Source organism: Topomyia yanbarensis, chromosome 1, assembly GCF_030247195.1.
Source record: "Topomyia yanbarensis strain Yona2022 chromosome 1, ASM3024719v1, whole genome shotgun sequence".
NCBI lineage: Eukaryota > Metazoa > Arthropoda > Insecta > Diptera > Culicidae > Topomyia > Topomyia yanbarensis.
In genome coordinates, this window is record NC_080670.1 from 181,342,324 (window position 1) to 181,362,296 (window position 19,973).

General features: G+C 44.2%; 1 protein-coding gene across 14 annotated transcripts in view; it reads left to right on the forward strand.

Annotated features, from left to right (window-relative positions):
• LOC131683532 (netrin-B-like) overlaps positions 1 to 15,875 on the forward strand; it is a 218,122-nt gene extending 202,247 nt beyond the window's left edge. For all 14 annotated transcript variants that reach the window (XM_058965654.1, XM_058965682.1, XM_058965627.1 and 11 more), the window contains exons 6-8: positions 4,125 to 4,190; positions 4,356 to 4,569; positions 13,825 to 15,875. In XM_058965654.1, the coding sequence (XP_058821637.1) occupies positions 4,125 to 4,190; positions 4,356 to 4,569; positions 13,825 to 13,966 (422 nt within the window). In that variant the 3' untranslated portion in view covers positions 13,967 to 15,875. The remainder of the gene's footprint in view (positions 1 to 4,124; positions 4,191 to 4,355; positions 4,570 to 13,824) is intronic.
• Positions 15,876 to 19,973: the final 4,098 nt, after the last annotated feature.

Consider the following 19,973-nt stretch of genomic DNA (forward strand, 5'->3'; position numbering starts at 1 on the left):
TCGGCACTAACGTTCAAACCACATACATCATCCATTGTGGATAAGGCTTCAAGACAGCTTGGGTTCATCTTCCGAATAGCGAAAAACTTTAAGGACGTATACTGTTTAAAATCTCTCTATTGTGCGCTGGTTCGCTCAACACTGGAATATTGTTCTGCTGTTTGGAACCCTTACTACCAGAATGGTGTCGACAGAATCGAGGCCGTCCAACGCCGGTTCATACGCTTTGCACTCCGACATCTTCCTTGCCAAAACAGATTTCAGCTGCCGAGCTACGAAAACCGTTGTCAGTTAATACAGCTCGATACTCTAAGCATCCGGAGGGACTGCTCTCGAGCCCTGTTCGTCTCGGACTTACTGTCTGCCAGGGTGGATTGCCCTACAATCCTCGGACGCCTCGATCTTCAAGCTCGCGTTCGAGCTCTGCGCAATAACTCTCTTCTGCGAGTCCCATACAGGAGAACTAACTATGGGCGCCAGGGCGCTGTTACCGGACTCCAGCGTGTGTTTAACAGTGTGGCGACGGCGTTTGACTTCAACCTGACAAGGAATTCGATAAAAACTAAAATAATTCGTATTCTGAAATGTAATTAGTTTAAGTAACCACCATTGGGGCCAAGGGGTCTGTTGGTGACGGTACAACAAATAAACAAACAAATAGGTGTCATTGTCGGGATGATCCCTATCTGAATTACTCTGCTGAGGATGTGGAATGCTGCCAGCGAAGGAATACACGAAATGCAAGGGACTGGTCAGAGTGGACTCATAGGCTAAGTGGCAGCAAGGATGGAACAACACAGAGAATGGAAGGTGGACCCACCGACACATCCCAAATCTGACGCAGTTTTTGTCCGGGCACGGCTGTTTCCGGGAATACCTGCATCGGTTCCGTCATGCTTCTTCACCCCTTTGCTCGGAGCGTATGAATATGCAAGAGACACCGGAGCACGTGGTTTTCGAATAATCTAGGTTCGAAGAAGTTCGAAGGGATATGCCCGGCGTGACAGTCGACAGTGTCGTCGAAGAGATCGTATAATCTCCGATCTGCAGAGATGGTGCCGAAGGGATCAACAGAGTAGCGCCGGTGTCTATAAAGCGGCCGTGAGGCAACAAATCGGGTTCGGGAGAAATTGTGTAGATCTACTGCCGATGATCAGTTGAGTAGTTCGCGACGTAGCACCGGGTTCGGATCGTCGGGCGCCTGTTAACCGAACGCCATGTTCCACAAGAATCACCGGACCGGCCTCAGCATCCTGTTGGTTAGCCCGTGAAGGAGATTTGAGAGCAGTAGAAGAATCGGTTACGCACCTGGAGTACGCCGATGTGGAGGAAACTTCGTAGTTCGTGGTCTCCGACTGCCAGATTTCCAGATACGAGTAAGTGCGAAACGAGTTGCCGGCTCTAAACGCAGAGAATATTGTACAAGGACGTGGAATACCGTCAGTGAAGTAGTTGCGCAGATACTAGGGGAACTGCAGAGCAAATGTAGAAGAAAGTAACGAACTACTGACTAGAATACTTTACCGGTCACCGTGGAGTACACTAGGTCGACCGCCGGGGGCTAGTTCGAGTGGTTCGTCTCGTTCCACAGTTAACCGGGATATTGGAATATTCTACAGTACTTTCTTCCTGTTTTCGATGAGCTACTTCTCGAGTTTGACCACAACCTGGGTGGAATACATCCTTCATTTGAGGTTGCCCCAGAAATTTTCGAATGACCGCAACTTGGGAACATTCGGAGTACAGTAAACAATACATTTTCTGCCGCAAGATTCTTCCGGATGAAGACGACCTCTCCCGACAGCAATTTACTACTGTAAATCTTTCCATTCACGACAAACCCTGAGGAAAAGAACAACCTCCGCCTCATCGCGTTTCAGTAGGAAAATGTCCGTGGCCGTTGACTTTCGTCACTAATTATGAAGGAGGTGGACAAAGAAATGGCAACCTAGAGTCGGTTGGCACTGAAGCGCGAATGCCAGAAATGTGACCAGTTGAAGTTATGTTCAGCGAAGAACCTGCAAGAAGTCATCAACTTCGGGGCAGACACCAAGGAAGACGCGTATGCGGCGGTCGTTAAAGAAAACTGTAGAATGGTGGCCTAAGATAGAGTTACCCGGAAATCTGAAATACATTCGATCACGACTTGGAGGACTCGGTTTATTCAGCCGCCGAGCCAGGGGCTCTACCTGTATGGCTTTCTGTAGCGACTGATGCGATGTGGTCACGATAGATTTTTAGCTTGTCATATAGGGCCTGACGTTTCGTCAGTGACGGAGCATTCCCTTTGACCCTTTAGTGTGTGCTAATACGGCGAGGCTTGGTGAGAGAGAAAACGCACGATTCGTCCAAGCTTAGACCAGAATGCCGTCAGAAGTCTCAGTATTCAAAGTAAGGACCGGCGTTTCTCGAGCAATAGCTCTCTTTTGGCATAGTTTCTTACAAAGCAACTGGTCGGTGCTACGCTGAATGGAACGACCTCAACCCGAAATTTCGGAATGACGCGTGGTACGATACTGAATGTCGACTTGATGGTGGTGACATGTACTGGGGTATCAGGACCTGGGTAAATGCTGTGTCCCAGTGGTATTTTTAGTGGTAGTGTAACGATGATCCAACCAAAGCTAGATTGTCCATAGCCGTTGGTAAACCTATGAGACCAGGAATTCTGTATCATATGTTGTACGCTTCCCCATCGAGACAGTCGGGATGTAGGCACCTCGCCACAATTAGGATCAGGTAGTGTCTTCAGCGGACAACCAATTAATAAGTGCCTACCGAAAGGGTTGTCCAGCAATGGCGTGATTCGATGAGAGATTAGCATTACCCCGACTGAAACGAAGATAGTTTACGAATCCGTCTCTGTTAGGTGGACATTCCCGAGGATCTTGCGAAGTAGGCTCCATGCACCAAATTCCACACAATGTAGGAAAGCAAGTCGGATGTAAATCGCGATTTGGTCATCTACGTATCCGGTTGCTTCTGGATCTTAGAGTCTTTGAATCCGAAAGATCATCCTTCTAGTTTTTCAACGAAATTCATGACGTTACCACAGCTGTGGGTAGGGTTTTCTTTACGGTGGATGGATTTCCGCAGCCTCACATTGAATGCATCCGTGGACTGGTCTGAGATGTTTTGGTCACACTATTTCAGTAACAAAACCGATTCTAATTAGAATCGGTTGTGTCACTGGAGGCGGAATACTACCTGGTACCAGTCAGAATGCCGTTTCATTTTTTGGCTGGACTTACTGGGGTAACTCTACTATTAAAAGCTGACGCCCAGTTAAACTCATTCCGGAACCGGTTCGGATTTCTTAATGGAGTCATTATGGATTCCAAATCAAATGCAACAACCGATTCCGACTCAGAATCGGTTGTTGCATTTGATTTGGAATCCATAATGACTCCATTCAGGATTCCGAATCAAATTCCGAATGGTTTGACCAGGCGTGGACTTGAACACGTAATAGATGAAAGTATGATTACGACGATTTAGGCACTACAATTTTGGTAAGGGCGATTAAAACGCTTCTTGACATTATTTCCATCGTTGCACCAGACCTTCTAAACTATTTAAAATTTACCAGAAATGGAGCGTAACTGATAAAAAATGACACAGTTGAAAATTAGGTCTCTTCTGCAACATTTCCGCACCCATTGCATCCCACAGCACCCGCATGCCAGCAGAGGACAAACTGTCTGAACCCATATTTCACCACGTATACTAGCTGCACACCATTCCGGTTCGAGGGTGATTAGAATTTCAGATTCTCGTACAGATTTGCTTTTTTGCGGTTTCATCACCATGCAGCTTAGTTCTTGATACCCCACGGCGATTAGCATCTCCCCGAGCTCCGTCGCGAATTCCCATCCGAGATGCCTTCCCACCCCCCACCCCAACACAACCGACCACGACCGACCGTCAGTGATGTTCCCGGTTTTGTTGATTAGCATATTTTTTTTTCGTCATTCTGCCCTGCGCCTAGGGTGGTTCTGATCGTGGCTAGAGTTCGCTGGAGCTTCCGACGGGTTTCCAGTTGCGATCAAAAGTACCCTATCCTAATTCATATCGCTGACGATGTTATTTACCTCCTTCTTCTGAATTTCTTTCTTTTCTTCCAGATTGCGGCAAATGTAGATTTGACACGAAACGATTAAATCTGAATAAATTCTGCAAGCGAGATTATGGTAATTTGGTGCACTACTCTTCTCCGTGTCTCTACTCTCCGGCGACCCGTTCCCGGAGTTGAAGATGAGCGGGAAGACAACCGGCTTGAAATATGAAAATAATCGATTTTATATGTTCGTGTTTTTTTTTTCTTCTCTGTTTCTCCTTCTATAACTGTCAACCAGCGATCATGGCAAAGGTCACCGGTCGGACATCGTCCCCCAGCGGCAAGCCGCCGTACGGATCCCGCGATGAGGTCCGATTCAATCTGCAGGTGCAGACGGTGTTCAAATCGACCAGCCCGCTGCTCGGTGCGAACAGCCAGCGGAAGGCCAGCGTGGGGCTGCTAGTGTCCAGCAAGAACCTGGACTGCCGGTGTCCGAGTATTAAGATTAACAAGTAAGTTTTTGTTTGTGATACATGATTCTTTAACGAAATGGAGGATGATGATAAAAGATGCTGAATCTCGGTGTAACATTTATCTGGCAGTGCCATTCCAATCGAGCAGGGAGACCTGTCAACAGTAGTTCTCGTGTTCGATGGGAATGACACTGACTAATAAATGCTAAACAAAAGATTGAGATGTCGGGTCTTTATGCAGATGTTTAGCGTTTTTTTGGCGATACCAGAAGATACCTCGATGCAGGATGTTTGGTTTTGAGGGAAGTTTTATCCACATCGAATTATTATTAGCGGAGTGATCAAAGCAAAAATTGCAAAATGAGTAATTAAGTCACGTGCTTTGTTATCTATTTTGAACATTTTTTAGGAGACAACTAAACTAGACTCCAAGATAATAATTTATATTGACGTAAACTTTAATTATAAGATTGGTAATTTTAGAAATAAATTCAATCAATTTCAGTTTTCTACCGACTTTTAGGATTCTAGTACGTACTAATTTATCCGGCAACACTGTTCCTGTCTGAACCAACGTACACTCAGGTTTTTTTTTGCGCGGGGGATACGAGCCGCGTAAATGAAAACCGCGTAAATGAAAACCGCGTAAATTTCAAAATCCGCGTAAATGAAAACCGCGTAAATTTCAAAATCCGCGTAAATGAAAACCGCGTAAATTTCAAAATCCGCGTAAATGAAAACCGCGTAAATTTCAAAATCCGCGTAAATGAAAACCGCGTAAATTTCAAAATCCGCGTAAATGAAGACCACTTAAATTTAAGAATCCGCGATAAAGGGAACCTCATTGATGGATACCGCGTAAATTTCAAAATCCGCGTAAATGAAAACCGCGTAAATTTCAAAAACCGCGTAAATGAAAACCGCGTAAATTTCAAAAACCGCGTAAATGAAAACCGCGTAAATTTCAAAATCCGCGTAAATGAAAACCGCGTAAATTTCAAAATCCGCGTAAAAAAAAACCGCGTAAAAAAATACCGCGCAAAAAAAAATCGCGTAAAAAAAAACTTGAGTGTATTCCTTGTATTAGGTTTAACACCAACCGACATAACCCCACAAAATGAGCCAGATGAACTTCATTTGACAATTCTTGGTGGTTTGTTTACAGGAAAGTTACGTGAGTTCGTATCTAACAGATGAGCACCCGTTGCACTCGCACTCACGCAAATGAGATAGTAAACAAACCACCTATAGTTGTCAAACATGAACTTCATTCATCATTAGATCATTCGTGTCGTCATCTTGTAGAACTCAATACATATTAATCAAAGATGCTGAGTCTCTGGTTTAAAGACACGACTCGACAACTGTCAACGACTGTCGTTCTAGAATGATCTTTCGATTTTAACGCTTTTGATAGGTCTTGTGCTCGATTGAAATGATAGTGGCAGATAAATGGTAAATAAAAATTTTAATTCGGAGATTCTGCGTCGTTACTATTAACCTGTCTTTATCAGGTGTTAGTAGATCTGAGTGATTCGTAGTTATGCTGCCTAAGCTCGACTCCTGCCAGCAGAAGACAAAAGATTCGTCTGTAGGATTTTAAGCCTGATTCCAATGACGCACTTCTAGTTTTTCGTCCTGTATATTTCACATCCTTGCTCTCACTTGAGTACTATGGCTCTAATTTTCCAAATTTTCCTTACTTAGTAATCTCTAGCTAATTAAAAGTCGTTAAAAAGTTGAGGTTTATGATCACTAGGAACAATGTTAGTTTCGATTCGATCTGACACGCGGGAGCTAAAGTTTACGGTACTCTTTTGACTGATAATTCTTCCAGGTGCGACGTCCAGTGGCGTGACATTAGGTGGGATCAACGATGTAGTAGTTGTCAACGGGACGCACTGAACATTCCTTCAAGAATACGCGAAGGATCCTCTTGCAGTTTATTCACCCCAACGCTTTCATCGAGAACGATTACCGATACCGCTGAACGCTTGTAGATTTGACCAGATGTTGTCTATACTGTAGAGCCACGAACCTGTCTACTGGGAGCTCGTTGCGTTGCGATGGCCCTGCCCTTCAGCCAGCAATTGTGGGTCTACTATGGCGATGATGTCACCAATGGTGATCGGTTTCATTAGAATGAACAACTTGGTTCTACGGGTGATCGTGGCTAGAGATAGTTACGAACTAATTGCTTCCAAAATATGTCCGCCATGAGTCCAGCAGTCCTTCCAGTAGAGAAGGTCTAGCCTTATTCAAGCATGAAATGATTGATCGTCTGTCAATGGCCAAACAACGCGTTCTGCAGTACTGTGTCGGTGGGAAGCCTTCTTTCCTACTCTTCTCCCCTGTAGATTCGCATGTCCACTGGATGCGACTAGAGATCAATTCGTTGGTCAGTTTTTCGTTATCAATCTGTAGAACTCTTCTTGCTTGTGGCTTGGAGGTTAGTTCCGCGATCGCTGTAAACGATAGCCGGTGCTCCCCTCCTAGATATTACATTTCGAATTGTCGTAACGCAATAGCCGGTAGTTAATTAGGGTGATTGGTCCGTGGGTAGATGGCGCCAGATTGTTTGTCCGGGTTTTGATCAACTAGGACTCGTATCGGACCGAAATAATCTAACCCCATGTACATGAAGGGGCGACTAAATGTAGCTAGACGAGATTGTGGACGATCAACCGTCTAGCATTGCAGATTGCGTCTAGCATTGCAGGTACTCTCACCGCATCACTTGTTAAGTGGCTTTCAAACGAGAAATACGGTAGCATCATAGACCTTCGCTGATGATTTTGGAATGGTTTTCTTGCTTGAAACATTCGTGAAGGTCGGTAATGATCAGCAGTTACGAGGAAGGGGTACTGGTTCAATAGCATCGCGTTCGACGAACGTAGACAACTGCGGACACCAGTAACTCCATTCTCATACAGGAAAGCGCAACGGAACTGTGTGAAAGGTTGTTTTTGTAGTTCACCGTTTCAGCACGCAATTGCTGTGTCAAGGGTCCCATGAAGCGTTATTCTTGTCTCGTAGAGCACTGCAAGTTGTCGATTTCTCGAAAACCTATACCTTCGCGACGAAGAGGAGTATAACCATGTCCATCCTTTTGGAACGAATAGGAAGATACGAACTTCCGGCTTCCGAAGCTAGGAAGTACAGACAAAGCGTACTAGTCGTGAAGAATACCACCTGGTCCGCCCATCTTGCTTTCTGCGCTCCTCGCCTTCTTGTACCAACCGGATCGTTAGCGAACACCATCTTTGCAGGATTGTTGTTCGGCATTCTTGCAACATGCCCTGCCCACCGTATCCTTCCAGCGTTGGCCACCTTTTGGATACTGTGTTCGCCATAGAGTGCAGCGAGCTCGTGGTTCATCCTTCGGCGCCACACACCGTTCTCCTGCACACCGCCGAAGATCGTCTTTAGAACCCGTCGCTCGAAAACTCCTACCGCTTGCAGGTCCTCCTCGAGCATGGTCCAAGTCTCGTGCCCGTAGAGAGCCACCGGTCTTATAAGCGTTTTGTACATGGGGCATTTGGTGCGGGGGTGAATCATTCTTGACCGCAGTTTCTTCTGGAGCCCATAGTAGGCCCGACTTCCACTGATGATGCGTCTTCGGATTTCACGGCTCACGTTATTGTCAGCCGTTAATAAGGATCGTAGGTAGACAAAATCCTCCACTACCTCGAAGGTATCCCCGTCGATCGTAACGCTGTTTCCTAGCCGGATCCTGTCGTTTTCGGTTCCGACTACCAGCATATACTTTGTTTTGGACGCATTTACCACCAGTCCGACCTGTGCTGCTTCGCGTTTCAGGCGGGTGTACAGGTCTGCCACCGTTCCAAATGTTCGGGCGATAATGTCTATGTCGTCCACGAAGCATACAAATTGGCCGGATTTCGTGAAGATCGTGCCCCGGCTGTTGAGCCCGGATCGTCGCATCACACCTTTCAGAGCGATGTTGAATAGTAGACACGAGAGTCCATCACCTTGTCTCAGTCCCCGTCGAGATTCGAATGGACTGGAAAGTTCACCCGAAATCCTTGCGCTGTTTTGTACACCGTCCACCGTTGCTTTGATCAGTCGAGTCAGCTTCCCGGGAAAGCTGTTTTCGTCCATGATTTTCCATAGCTTCCATCATTGAAGTCGATGAACAGGTGATGCGTTGGGACCTGGTATTTACGGCATTTCTGGAGGATTTGCCATACGGTTGTCGACCGACCATCGATGAAGTCGGCTTGATAACTTCCCACGAACTCATTTACTTTAGGTGATAGACGGTGGAAGATGATCTGGGATAGCAATTTGTAGGCGGCATTCAAAATGGCGATCGCTCGGAAGTTCTCACACTCCAAATGGTCGCCTTTCTTGTGAATGGGGCAGATCACCCCTTCTTTCCACTCCTCCGGTAGCTGTTCGGTTTCCCAGATCCTGACTACTAACCGGTGCAGACAAGTGGCCAACTTTACCCGGCCCAACTTGATGAGTTCTGCTGCGATACCATCTTTGCCAGCTGCTTTGTTGTTTTGGAGCTGTTGGATGGCATCCTTAACTTCCCTCAACGTGGGAGTTGGTTCATTCCCGTCAACTGCACTGACGTAGTCAAATCCTCCGTTGCCTTGGTCATCTGTATCTACATTCTCCTCGCCATTCAGGTGCTCGTCGAAGTGCTGCTTCCACCTTTAGATCATCTCAATGGTTGTCGGTCACCAGGCTCCCGTCCTTATCCCTACATATTTCGGCTTGCGGCACGAAGCCTTTGCGGGATGCGTTGAGCTTCCGGTAGAACTTCCGTGTATCTTGAGAACGGCACAGCAGTTCCATTTCCTCGCACTCCGCTTCTTCCAGGCGTCGATTTTTCTCCCGGAAGAGGCGTGTCTGCTGCCTCCGCTTCTGTTTGTATCGTTGCACATTCTGTCGGATTCCATTCTGCAGCATGACCGCTTGCGCTGCATTCTTCTCCCTCAAAACCGCTCTGCACACCTCGTCGAACCAATCGTTCCGTTGTTTCCGTTCCTCGTACCCGACAATGCCTCAGCTACGTTGTTGATGACTGCTTTTACTGTTCTCCAGCAGTCCTCTAGCAAGCCATGTCAACCACTTCTAGAACTGCATGTCCTCTATAGGATCATTTCAGTCGGCAGACGTGGTATGACGGCGGCGTACGACCCCATCAAGATTACCTCCAACCTTCAGTGATGGAGGTAATCTTGATTATCTCCATCACTGGAGGTTAGGTTCGTTTGGTCTTTCGTTGTTTCGACTTTGCCTGTTCAGAACCATGGCACTTGACTAGGGCACCAAGCTGACGCTAGTCCAAAATTGAATACACTACTTGTGAACACATTAACAAAGTAGTGTTGCTTAAAGATGGCATCGGCTGCCTCTTGACGGTTCTACTAGAACCGTTTCGCATTGGTGTTCTGAACGACGTAGACACTGGGCTCCAACTCGTTGCTGCGAAGAAGCGCTGACTATATTGATCTTCGTCTCTCATATACACACTTGGTGAAACATCTCTCCGATGTCACCGCATACTGCTACTCGGAACTCATGGAAGCACCGACAACGAGCGATGTAAACTGATCTGGGTCTTTCAGGAGAACTGAGTTTAAGAAAAGACCCTGGACGGTAGTACCCTGCGTTCTATGCTAGACGAAACTTGCCCGGCTTATTGAGGTTCACCACAACCCTGATACCTCCTCTCCTTTTCTTGAACTTCTTCTGGAGTAAGCTTCCTCACGTAGCACAACTCAACTTGTTCTTGGATATGTGTGTAGACGTTCGCGTACTCTTCCCGAAGTTCTTCGGGAGTAAGCCTTCTCACGTAGCTCTTCTTGACGTGTTCTTGGATCTTCTGCTCGAGAGACTATGCCAGTTGTGGATTCATGTTCCTACGGATTTCGAGGCATCGTTTCACTGTCCAGAAGTCGGATGTGATCGTATCTTCAGTGCCGGATTTGTAGCAACTGGACGGGTGAGGGCTTCTAACAGTGATTGAATTCGTTGATCTCAGTAGTTCGTTCGGTTTGATGACTCGCATGCTAACTTACATAACAAGTAAGATTCACCGATTTGCGAAGATCGACATCGTTCTTCCGCCTATATTTGCGCCTTCGAAAACTGTGGATGGTTATGTATCCGTCGGTGTCTTCTTTCTCGGTGAAAGTGCCTTGCTATCTGACCTCGGTTGTTTCGTAGAGGTCTGTCGTTACTTCTCATCGTTGCGAGTGATCATGCCGTATCGGTGTTGGTGATGGCAGACCAGACACGAAGGATACGGGGATTCGTCGGAGGGGTGAATATAGGTTCGTATGCGTTCCAGTCTGTGGTGGTTAGCGTGAATCATAACCGAAGAAATTCCTTGCAACGACGAGCTAGCGAGAGTGTTGTTTCGGGCGATTTCGAGGGCTGGCAGCTTTTGTTCTAGCTGGTGGAAGTATGCTTCAAGGATTGCCGAGAGCATGACCGCCCGTATGGATTCCGTCGAAACCTCATTCAAATTTTACTGGAAACGGCAATTCAGCGTGGATGTTCATTTGAGAGAACTCTAGGGCTGGTTAGCAAATGGTGGGTACAGGGTACCGTTAACTCTTAGCGTATATGATGAAATAGAAAAGACTTCCCCGTGGTGCCAACCGAGGTACGAGAAAGCTTAGGGAAGATCGGGTAACCAACTCCGATGAAAACTTTGGTCATATGTTGACAGGGCAGGGGGCGAGGGTCTTCTCCTCGTCGAGGTTGTAAATGTGATCAAGAAGGTTGCGGCTCAAACAGCTGCATGCCCTGGCATTCAGCGGTTGAACAAAAATGCATTTTCCGGAAGCAATATCTAGGATGGTCGGGGTATGAAACACAGAAAGATTACAGACTGATTTGGCAGGAACGATCTTTAGCGCGAGGAAACGTACAAGGATTGGAAAATGGATCGTTTTAACCCTAAACCAGTAGGGTAGATTGGGTCAGCTTGACAATGAGTTGCACCGCATAAAGCTTGATATCTTAGGACTGAGTGAACTCTACATTGGTCAAACTTTGGAGAACACAGAATGTCATCGGGACAAATTCTGCCGGTCTGCGAGGTGGATACGCTCCCCAGTATCGTAGAGTTGGCTTCCTACTAAGTGTATTCCAGGAACAGAAAACGGGCCTCGAAACCTTATTGTAATCTAATGTTACACGCCAAGTAATTCGGTTGATCTGCAAGACACAGAGAACTTCTACAGTCAACTCAATGCCGTCGTAGATAGTGGTATTAAGATCTGTATGGGCGACTTCAATGCGAAGATCGAATCCGACCACTCGAACTATGAGCGGATCGTAGTACGCCATGGTTTCAGAGAAAGGAGCGAAAACGGATACCAGTTCGCAGAGTTCGGTGGTACCAACGACATGGAGGTTGGGGGTCTCTTTCCCTATCGACCGTTCGATGTGCGATGTGCGTTTCAAATGCAGTGTCGATATCGCATTTGATCTTCATCTTCATCGGCAAAATACGTCTGCGCATTACGCGGATTCGTTTTCAGGAGGAGAGAGTTGGACGACGGTTCAACACACGCCGCTTGGAAGATGCCGCGACGAAAAGGTCCTTCATTGAAGAACTGGAGACTCGTGCAATAGATACTTCGGTAGATGGCAGCGTAGAAGACCATTAGACCGGCACCAAGAACGTCTCATTGCCACCAACGAGAAGAATCTGAACGAACTGCGCACCCAGAGAAAGCAATGGATCGCTGATAAAACCTGGTAGAAAATAAAGGATTGAAGAGAAGCCAAATCCACGATCGAGCGATTATAGATCAGAGGAGCCACAGGATACTCGGTTCTGGACCAGGAACTGGAGGCTATTTCGCCCGTTCTACGATATGTCACGCTGCCTAAGCGGGACAAATATGAATGTGACGATCCCTGTTAGAGACGCGGCTGTTTAGTTACTGACCGAACAACTTTTACAAGTGCCAGTCAGACCACCACGACATCGATCGACCTTGAGTCCAGTCAGTCACACGCGTTAATACCGAAGCTCCAATTTAGCTAGAATCGAGCCTAAGGGTCCAAGGGGTTCATAATTTCTAAATATCTGGAACACCGCAAGTCGATGCAGAGTATTTTAGTGTGGGTGTCAATAGAGATTGACCTGACTATATATGACAACTGCTACTGTGTATCGTCCTCAGATTTAAACAAATTGATCCTAATCCGGATTCAGAAGAAGATCGATGCGACTCCTCGGTGGCAGTAATCCGGATTCCGTGCCGAAAGATCTTGTGTGAACCAAATTGTCATAGTTCGTAATATTCGTATTCTGACCATCTCAATCACGGGAGTATGTTCAAGGGAGTTCCAGAGAAAATCGTCGGCCTCATCGAAACACAGTACGTGCCTTCTGAGTTTCTACTAGGTGTGGTTGACCGTGAACCGAAGATGGGTAAGGGGTAACTTCTATGTCGCGATGACTCGCTTTGATTTTGTTTACCTCCATCGTTCATCGTACTTCGGTAAGAGGTGCAGAGGCGTAACATTAGGTGGGATCCATGATTTCGTAATCAGTCTTTCCATGAAAATCGACAAGTTTGCACCCGTGTACAAAATTTCGTGCACGCGTTCAACCTCAAACGTGCTTTGCCTTTGTGTACAGTTTTGCATTGAACAGCGAACTTAAGCGAACGATGTGCAAACTTAGGTTTAAACACCGTGTACGTACACCGTGTACGTACACAAGAAAGGCATGCACAAAACAGAATGCGTCAACGCTAGTGATGATGAGTGAGAGAAAGAGAAAACTAGTGTCAAGATCCTGTGTGTATGAACACCGTGTACGTACATGGAATTCGGATGCGCAGACGAACACGTGCACGTGTTTTGGTACGAATTAGCGCGTTAGAGTTTGCACACGAAATGTGGGTATAAGATGAGCACAGAACTAGAGCGAACATGGTGTTCGACGTTCATTTGGGAAGACTGTTCGTAGTTATCGACATTGAGATATCAGACGTTTAAAATAAGCACACTGAGATCTCGAATTTTTGTACTTCCACCCTCCCCTTAATCTCAGAAGCGGTTTGTTTGCCCCTCAATTCAAACGGTACAATACCAACCCTGCTGGTTAAATCTTTAGATTAACAAACCAAATAAGTGATGCAAAAATGGTGATTATTCTGTTTTCTTCATTTAATGATCCAATAACGTTGGAAGAGCTCTCGTTAGCCTGTCCGCAGTGTCACATCCCCAATTACTTTCGAATAGACTAATGAGCTAATCATTATCAATATAATTCTCTCTCACCCCAAGATCCTACTTAATATTGGGCATGGACTCGAAGCAGAGCCCCGACTCGCTGGTGCTCGGACCGAAGACAATCATCATCGAATGGAAGGACGATTGGACCCGAAGGCTACGGCGGTTCCAGCAGCAGTCCGGTTCTTGTTATTAGGAGAGCCTGTAGCAAGCAAGAGCATCGGTCAAACAAGTCAATTTGGATCGGTTCGGTGTGCGTGTGAGCGAGGATATCGAATGAACGAGTGAATGTGTGATTTTAATATATATATACACTAATATTACTGAACGTACATACACACACAAAAAAACAGCAAACAAATACAAATGCACCCTTACTCATATGTATTATTAACGTAGCCGTTAAGAGTGGATTGATTGTGCTAGAGGAAGGCGATTTTTTCACGGACTCCCACGCGAAAAGTGTAGAAAGTGTTTGGTGAAGTGCGCAGAAAAGGGGAAAAACCGGAAATAATCTTACCAACAATAGTATTTTTGTCTCTGTCAGTGCCATTGAAAACTATATAACTAATAATGATGAAAAAGCAGCAAACATAAGTCAAAACATTACTAACCGTGAGTATACACACACATTAGAAGATGAAAATGTATGCAATAATATGTACAATAAAGTTAGAGTGTACAATTTCGATTTTAAGAGATCAAAATGTGTTTTTTAGAGATTCCGCTTTTTGCAGTCAGCAGCCATTGTTGTTCGAATATTATACATTTCTCAGCGTCGTCAATATTAGGCAGTTTGAGCATAGGCATAACTAGTGGATAACTTCTACCGAGTTTATGTAAATAGTACATGCTATTCTCGTTATATTTTCACTATCAGGAAGACATACCTTGTCGGAGGCGTTCATTATTCGTGTAGAGCCCATCGCTTAAATCCAATAGTGATTTGATATTCGATGTTTGAGTCCTGTTGAAGAAGCTGTCACATTCTAACCGTGGATCACACAAGCGTTTGTCGTACAAAGAAACTATCAATCGGTTTACTTTAATTCCACTGTTAAACTTGAGAAAAAAAAACCATAACCACTTGTTTTATTAAAAATTATCTCTAGATATAAAAGCAAACAAATAAATGTTTCAACATTCACGATTATTGAGAGTATCAAGTGAACTTCCATAGAGATACGGCGACACCAACGAAACTGTCAAACATTGACCGTGTTGCCATAACAATCCGCTGCACTTTTCTTTAACATTTGTTATTTTCTTTTTCAACTTTATCAATAACTTTGAAAGCAACTTAGCATATCGATTGTGATTTATTATATCGACTTCTTTTACTCGAAAATGGTAGCTTGTCATCAGAATGAGACAATTTCTCCTTGTACGACACACGCAGCAAATTCAAAATTTGAGCAACCTTACATCACCGTAAAAACGTCACAATTAGCCATTAAGTTCAATGATGTCACGCTAAACAAATCAGCAAAACCAAGTAATATTTAAATCGAGAATTACTTTCTACATATTGTGATCATACTCCTGTATATAAACCCAAGCCAATCGATAGCCCACAAATATTATTAACAAAAACAAATCTGCAATTCGCTATAATCATTGTTAGGGAACTAATTTAACTATTCAAACAGATAGCACAAAGTATAGCAGTCGGTATGACGAAGAGAATTTCTGTTTTCTAGATTTATAGTAAGTGTTTTTGTTCCATATCATAAAACAATCTTCCGTACGGGCCAAAAGAAAAATTCAGTCAACTTTACAGAAGTGACTTCCTTATTTAACGACAACCTAAACAAAATTTTGATTCCATGTGAAATGTAGATCCCAATCCCAGCGAGAATCGAATCACATTCTGTCGAACCTGAACTTACCGAAACAAATTAAAACAAACAAACAAAAAAATAACCGATCGATGTATTAATCAAAATAATTCTTAATGTTTTGACCGCTTGTTAAAATGATAGCTGCAACTGATCTGAAATGTTTCAACAATTGATTCAGCAAGCAATTGTAGGTGGTCAAACAGAAAATTATAGCGAAAAGCTGGAAAAAAGTAATAAAATCATTAAATTATTTTATATTAAACAGAAAAAAACCGAACGGTCTAATGTTTTTTTTTGTTTTTTTTTCTGTCATTGTTTGATAATTCCGAAAGCACATTCCTCCGGTTGCGACATCTGTCAGGTGAAGGTGAACCAGAACAAACTTTTCCTCTGCAAGCAAACCACATTCGTTCCAATAGGTACAACAACGGAACAAGGTGGTGGTGGTGCTGTTTTTGGGTTTTCCATCTGACGACACACTTCGTTTTTGGGAAGGTGAATTTTGGTTAAACACGACGCAGAATCCTAAATAGTTCCCTGCCTGCCTGTGGAGGACAAACTTTTCCGGCTGCGCACAATGGAAATAAATGTCATGTAATTGAAGCGGAATGCCAACAATTTCCGTAAGTACATTGGTTTGCGCGGGGACTGGCTGGAGTCCTGGTGAGTCCGGATGTGGTTTGGCGTTCGACGAAAGGGTCTGGAGACTTTTAATGGGCAAAGTTTCGGAGGGAAGTTTAGTATTTTTTCACGAGTTCAATGGGGAATTTTAAGTTTTATAGGAGGGCGGGAGTCTGTTGTGTTTCAACACAGTGGAAGGTTTTTGGAAAGAAAATGTGGAGAAAAGTTCGCAACAGTGTGTGTTGTGTTGGCAATTCATTGCGGGAAATTTATAGCCGAAAACAAACCAGTATTTATGGAATGTGTAAAAGTTGGTAGTTTTACCGTCTGATTTTTAGTTGGAAATAGTTAATTTTGCCGAAAGTAATAAATTCTCATATGTCGACTTAAGTTATAAGTTCCCTGTTTTAAGAATCGGTTCAACCATAGCTGTAAGAAAAGTATTTATTCTGGCAAACTGCCGCCCACCAAACTTCTTCAAGCTCAGGTGAATTTCTTGAAGAGATTGAAAAAATTATTTTTCGCATAATAAAACATCATTAATTAACCAATTTCAGTCTACTTCACCATATTCTGTCGCCTAAATGTGCACACCTTTAATAGCGAAATTTAAACGTCATTTGACAGTCAAAGATAAATCATGTAGCTCATCACATCAACGAGAAAGATTAGGTTTCTTCAGCGGATCCTACACGAGCAGAAATCTGGGCAATATATTGAATATTGATCAATGAGTTGATGGTGTAAGGTCATTTTACAATATTGATGCCATAGAATTCAGATGGGATTGACATATTTAAGCAGTCTGTCAATACTTTTATTGACAATATTCTTGTCTCGTGTAGGGTCCGCTTTACAATGAGATTATTGTTTCACAGAAAATCCTTTCGATTTTCCCACCAACTAAATCGGTTTGCGTCGGCGCAATCGCCCGACTATGCCACCAATTAATCAGTCGATTGCTGCACCGACTCTTATGGGGGTCTGCCGACACGACGCTCGATTAAATACGACCGACAAAATCGGCTGAAATCGGTCCACTTCAACCAATTAAATCGGTCGGAACCAGATTAAACCTGGCGATTAATTAGGCTGTGCACGCAGACGAAGTCGACATAAATAATGACTTCTTCTGTGAACCGTGTTTACCAACACTGCTATTAAACTGTGAAGCAATATTTGTAAACACGGCTCACAGGAAGTCAATTTATGTTGACTCGACTTCGTCAGCGTGCACAGGCAAGGAAGCACCAGATTTCGTCGGTAGACTGGGAAGTTTATTAATTGTCAAATTTTCTATGGAGTGGCTCGAATCAAAACTCGTCGAAATGTCAATTGACGATAGGTACATCCGGAGTGTTCATTTGTGTTTACATTTTGCTAGCGTTGCCAATTTTATTTTGTGTCCACCACCCAATGTGGCCACGCCACATCGCTTTTGCGCGTGCTGTCCGACTTCGTTACCGCTCAATCGGACTTAAACTAGGGATAGCCCCTATGTTTGAGTAAGGCTGGCAAACGAGTGGATCACAGGTTCGCTTGCTTCCGACGGCGGGTCGGTCACCACCTCGCCCGGCGGATCCTCAGCGGCTTTGCGCCGCTTCGGTTCCTAGGCCTCGGTTATGCGGCTAAGCCGCATCGAAATGTTACCACTTACACATTCTAGCTAGAATCGGTTGTGTCACCGGAGCCGGAATACGAATTAGAACTAGCCAGCATTCCAACTGAGCTTAACTGGGAAGTTTAGTAAAATTTAATCTGGAAATTAAAATTTTCTGGCAACGCTCCAGCACCCCGAACGATTTCACCACCTGGGCGTCAGGTTGACGATATGAAATGAACTTTGTTTACTTTCGACAAGTTTTGATTCGAGCCAACAACATCCAGCCACCCGATCAGCGTGGCAAGCAGAAAGTTAGCAAAAGTTGAGCAAAGCGAAATTGATGCTGGCAGAGTTTCTGCGAGCATTTTGCGCGATTTGTGCGAGAATTCTGGCAACGAATTCGCTCAAATGCAACAACCGTTTCTGACAGAAGCGGTTTAACCAAACGGTGTTGCTCACTTTTATCCACAATCGAGCCAGAAATGTACGGCCAAGATCTCTGCACGCTTCCTGCCACATCTTTGTCAGATGTTTTGCTCGATTCGTGCTAAATTCTACCAGGTAGGAATTGCCAGTATCTTTGCACAGTTTATGTCCGAGTTATGCCAGGTTTTAGCTCGGTTCCTATCAAAATTTGCCAGAAAACGCCAGCGAAACCGAGTTCGCCCTAGCTCAACTAACCCGATAGGATACGCGCAGAAATCTGACAGGACTGCCAAATCAAGACTTACAGAAATCTAGCAGAGCGGTCTCTGCCAGAAAATTTGCTCACTGGGCAATATGGGCCACTACAGAGATGCCAGATTTGCAGACATGTCTGTAAATTCGCAGACTTTTAACACAGAGAACAGACATCCATGATCGAACAAAAATATTTAAAAAACGTGTGTAAATATTTGAATTAATATACGAAAAACACTAGCGCCGCCACACCAACCTATCCCTACTATCCGTCAAATCGATTCTGGAACCGGTTCGAAATCCTGGATGGATTCAGCATGGAATCTAGCTCAAAGAAAACAACCGATTCCGACTCTATCGGTTGACGCATTTAAGCTGGAATTCATGCTGGAAGTCCGAATCGGTTCCGGACTAGTTTGACTGGGTAGAGGAATAACCGCTGTCAATTCTGTCGCACTCAGCCACAAAAAAACATGACGACAGTAGCGCACCTGGTTTAGATATCCAAACTACCTTCGAAACCGTTAGAGATTTTACACAAGTTGAATGTTGAAAATGGACGTCTGTTCTCTGTGCTTTTAATGTCAGCTGCAGATTTTTTTCGATGACGCAGATATTTGCTGATTTTTTAATTTGGTTGCAGATATTTTCAGTTTTTTTAGTTTGGTTGCAGATATTTACAGATTTTTGAAAATAATAGTTTTGGTTACACTAGTTTCAAAATACAGTTTTATCTATTTTAGACATTTTTGGTACTTCTCGGACTTTAAAAATTATTATTTGCAGACATTTGAAAAAAGTATCTGGCATCTCTGGGCCCTATTTGATAGATTCCTTTTTTGCTTAAAATTCAATAATTCAAATTGTCAAATTGACAGCGCAATTGCCGGATTCTCAGTATTCCGGGCTGGATTACTGTAAATCCGGTAATTGTCAAATATGCTCAATTCAAATTGCCGATTTTTCGGCATCTTGCATTGCTGAAACTTTCAGCTGATGAAGCAAAATTTGGCTGAAATCGACTATCGAATTTTGGTGTGTGCAGAGACTCCATTTTGGATCGATTGGATTCTTGTTTAGCTGTCAAAAAACGAATCTAATCGAACATTGCATATCGTTATAACGTTGGACGTGTTGCCATTGAATGCCAAGGCATACGTTGCCAAAACGCTGTTTTTCTTTCCGTAGTTCTCTTTCTAGAGTTTTTCTAGTCTACCCTAGTATGTGTGATGCCTGGCAGCAGAAAAAAAAACATGTCACATAAGTGATAAACAATGACAAAATCAATGGGAACACCGTGCTCTAGAAACATTTTTGACAGTCCCAAATAATACAACAGCTTATCATTTTGGAACAGATTTTTTTCACCACAGCATGGCGAACAGCCTACTAATTGTATATTTGTTTATGCACCAGCATGGTTCTGACTTGATAACAAGGTGCATTCAAGCTACAGA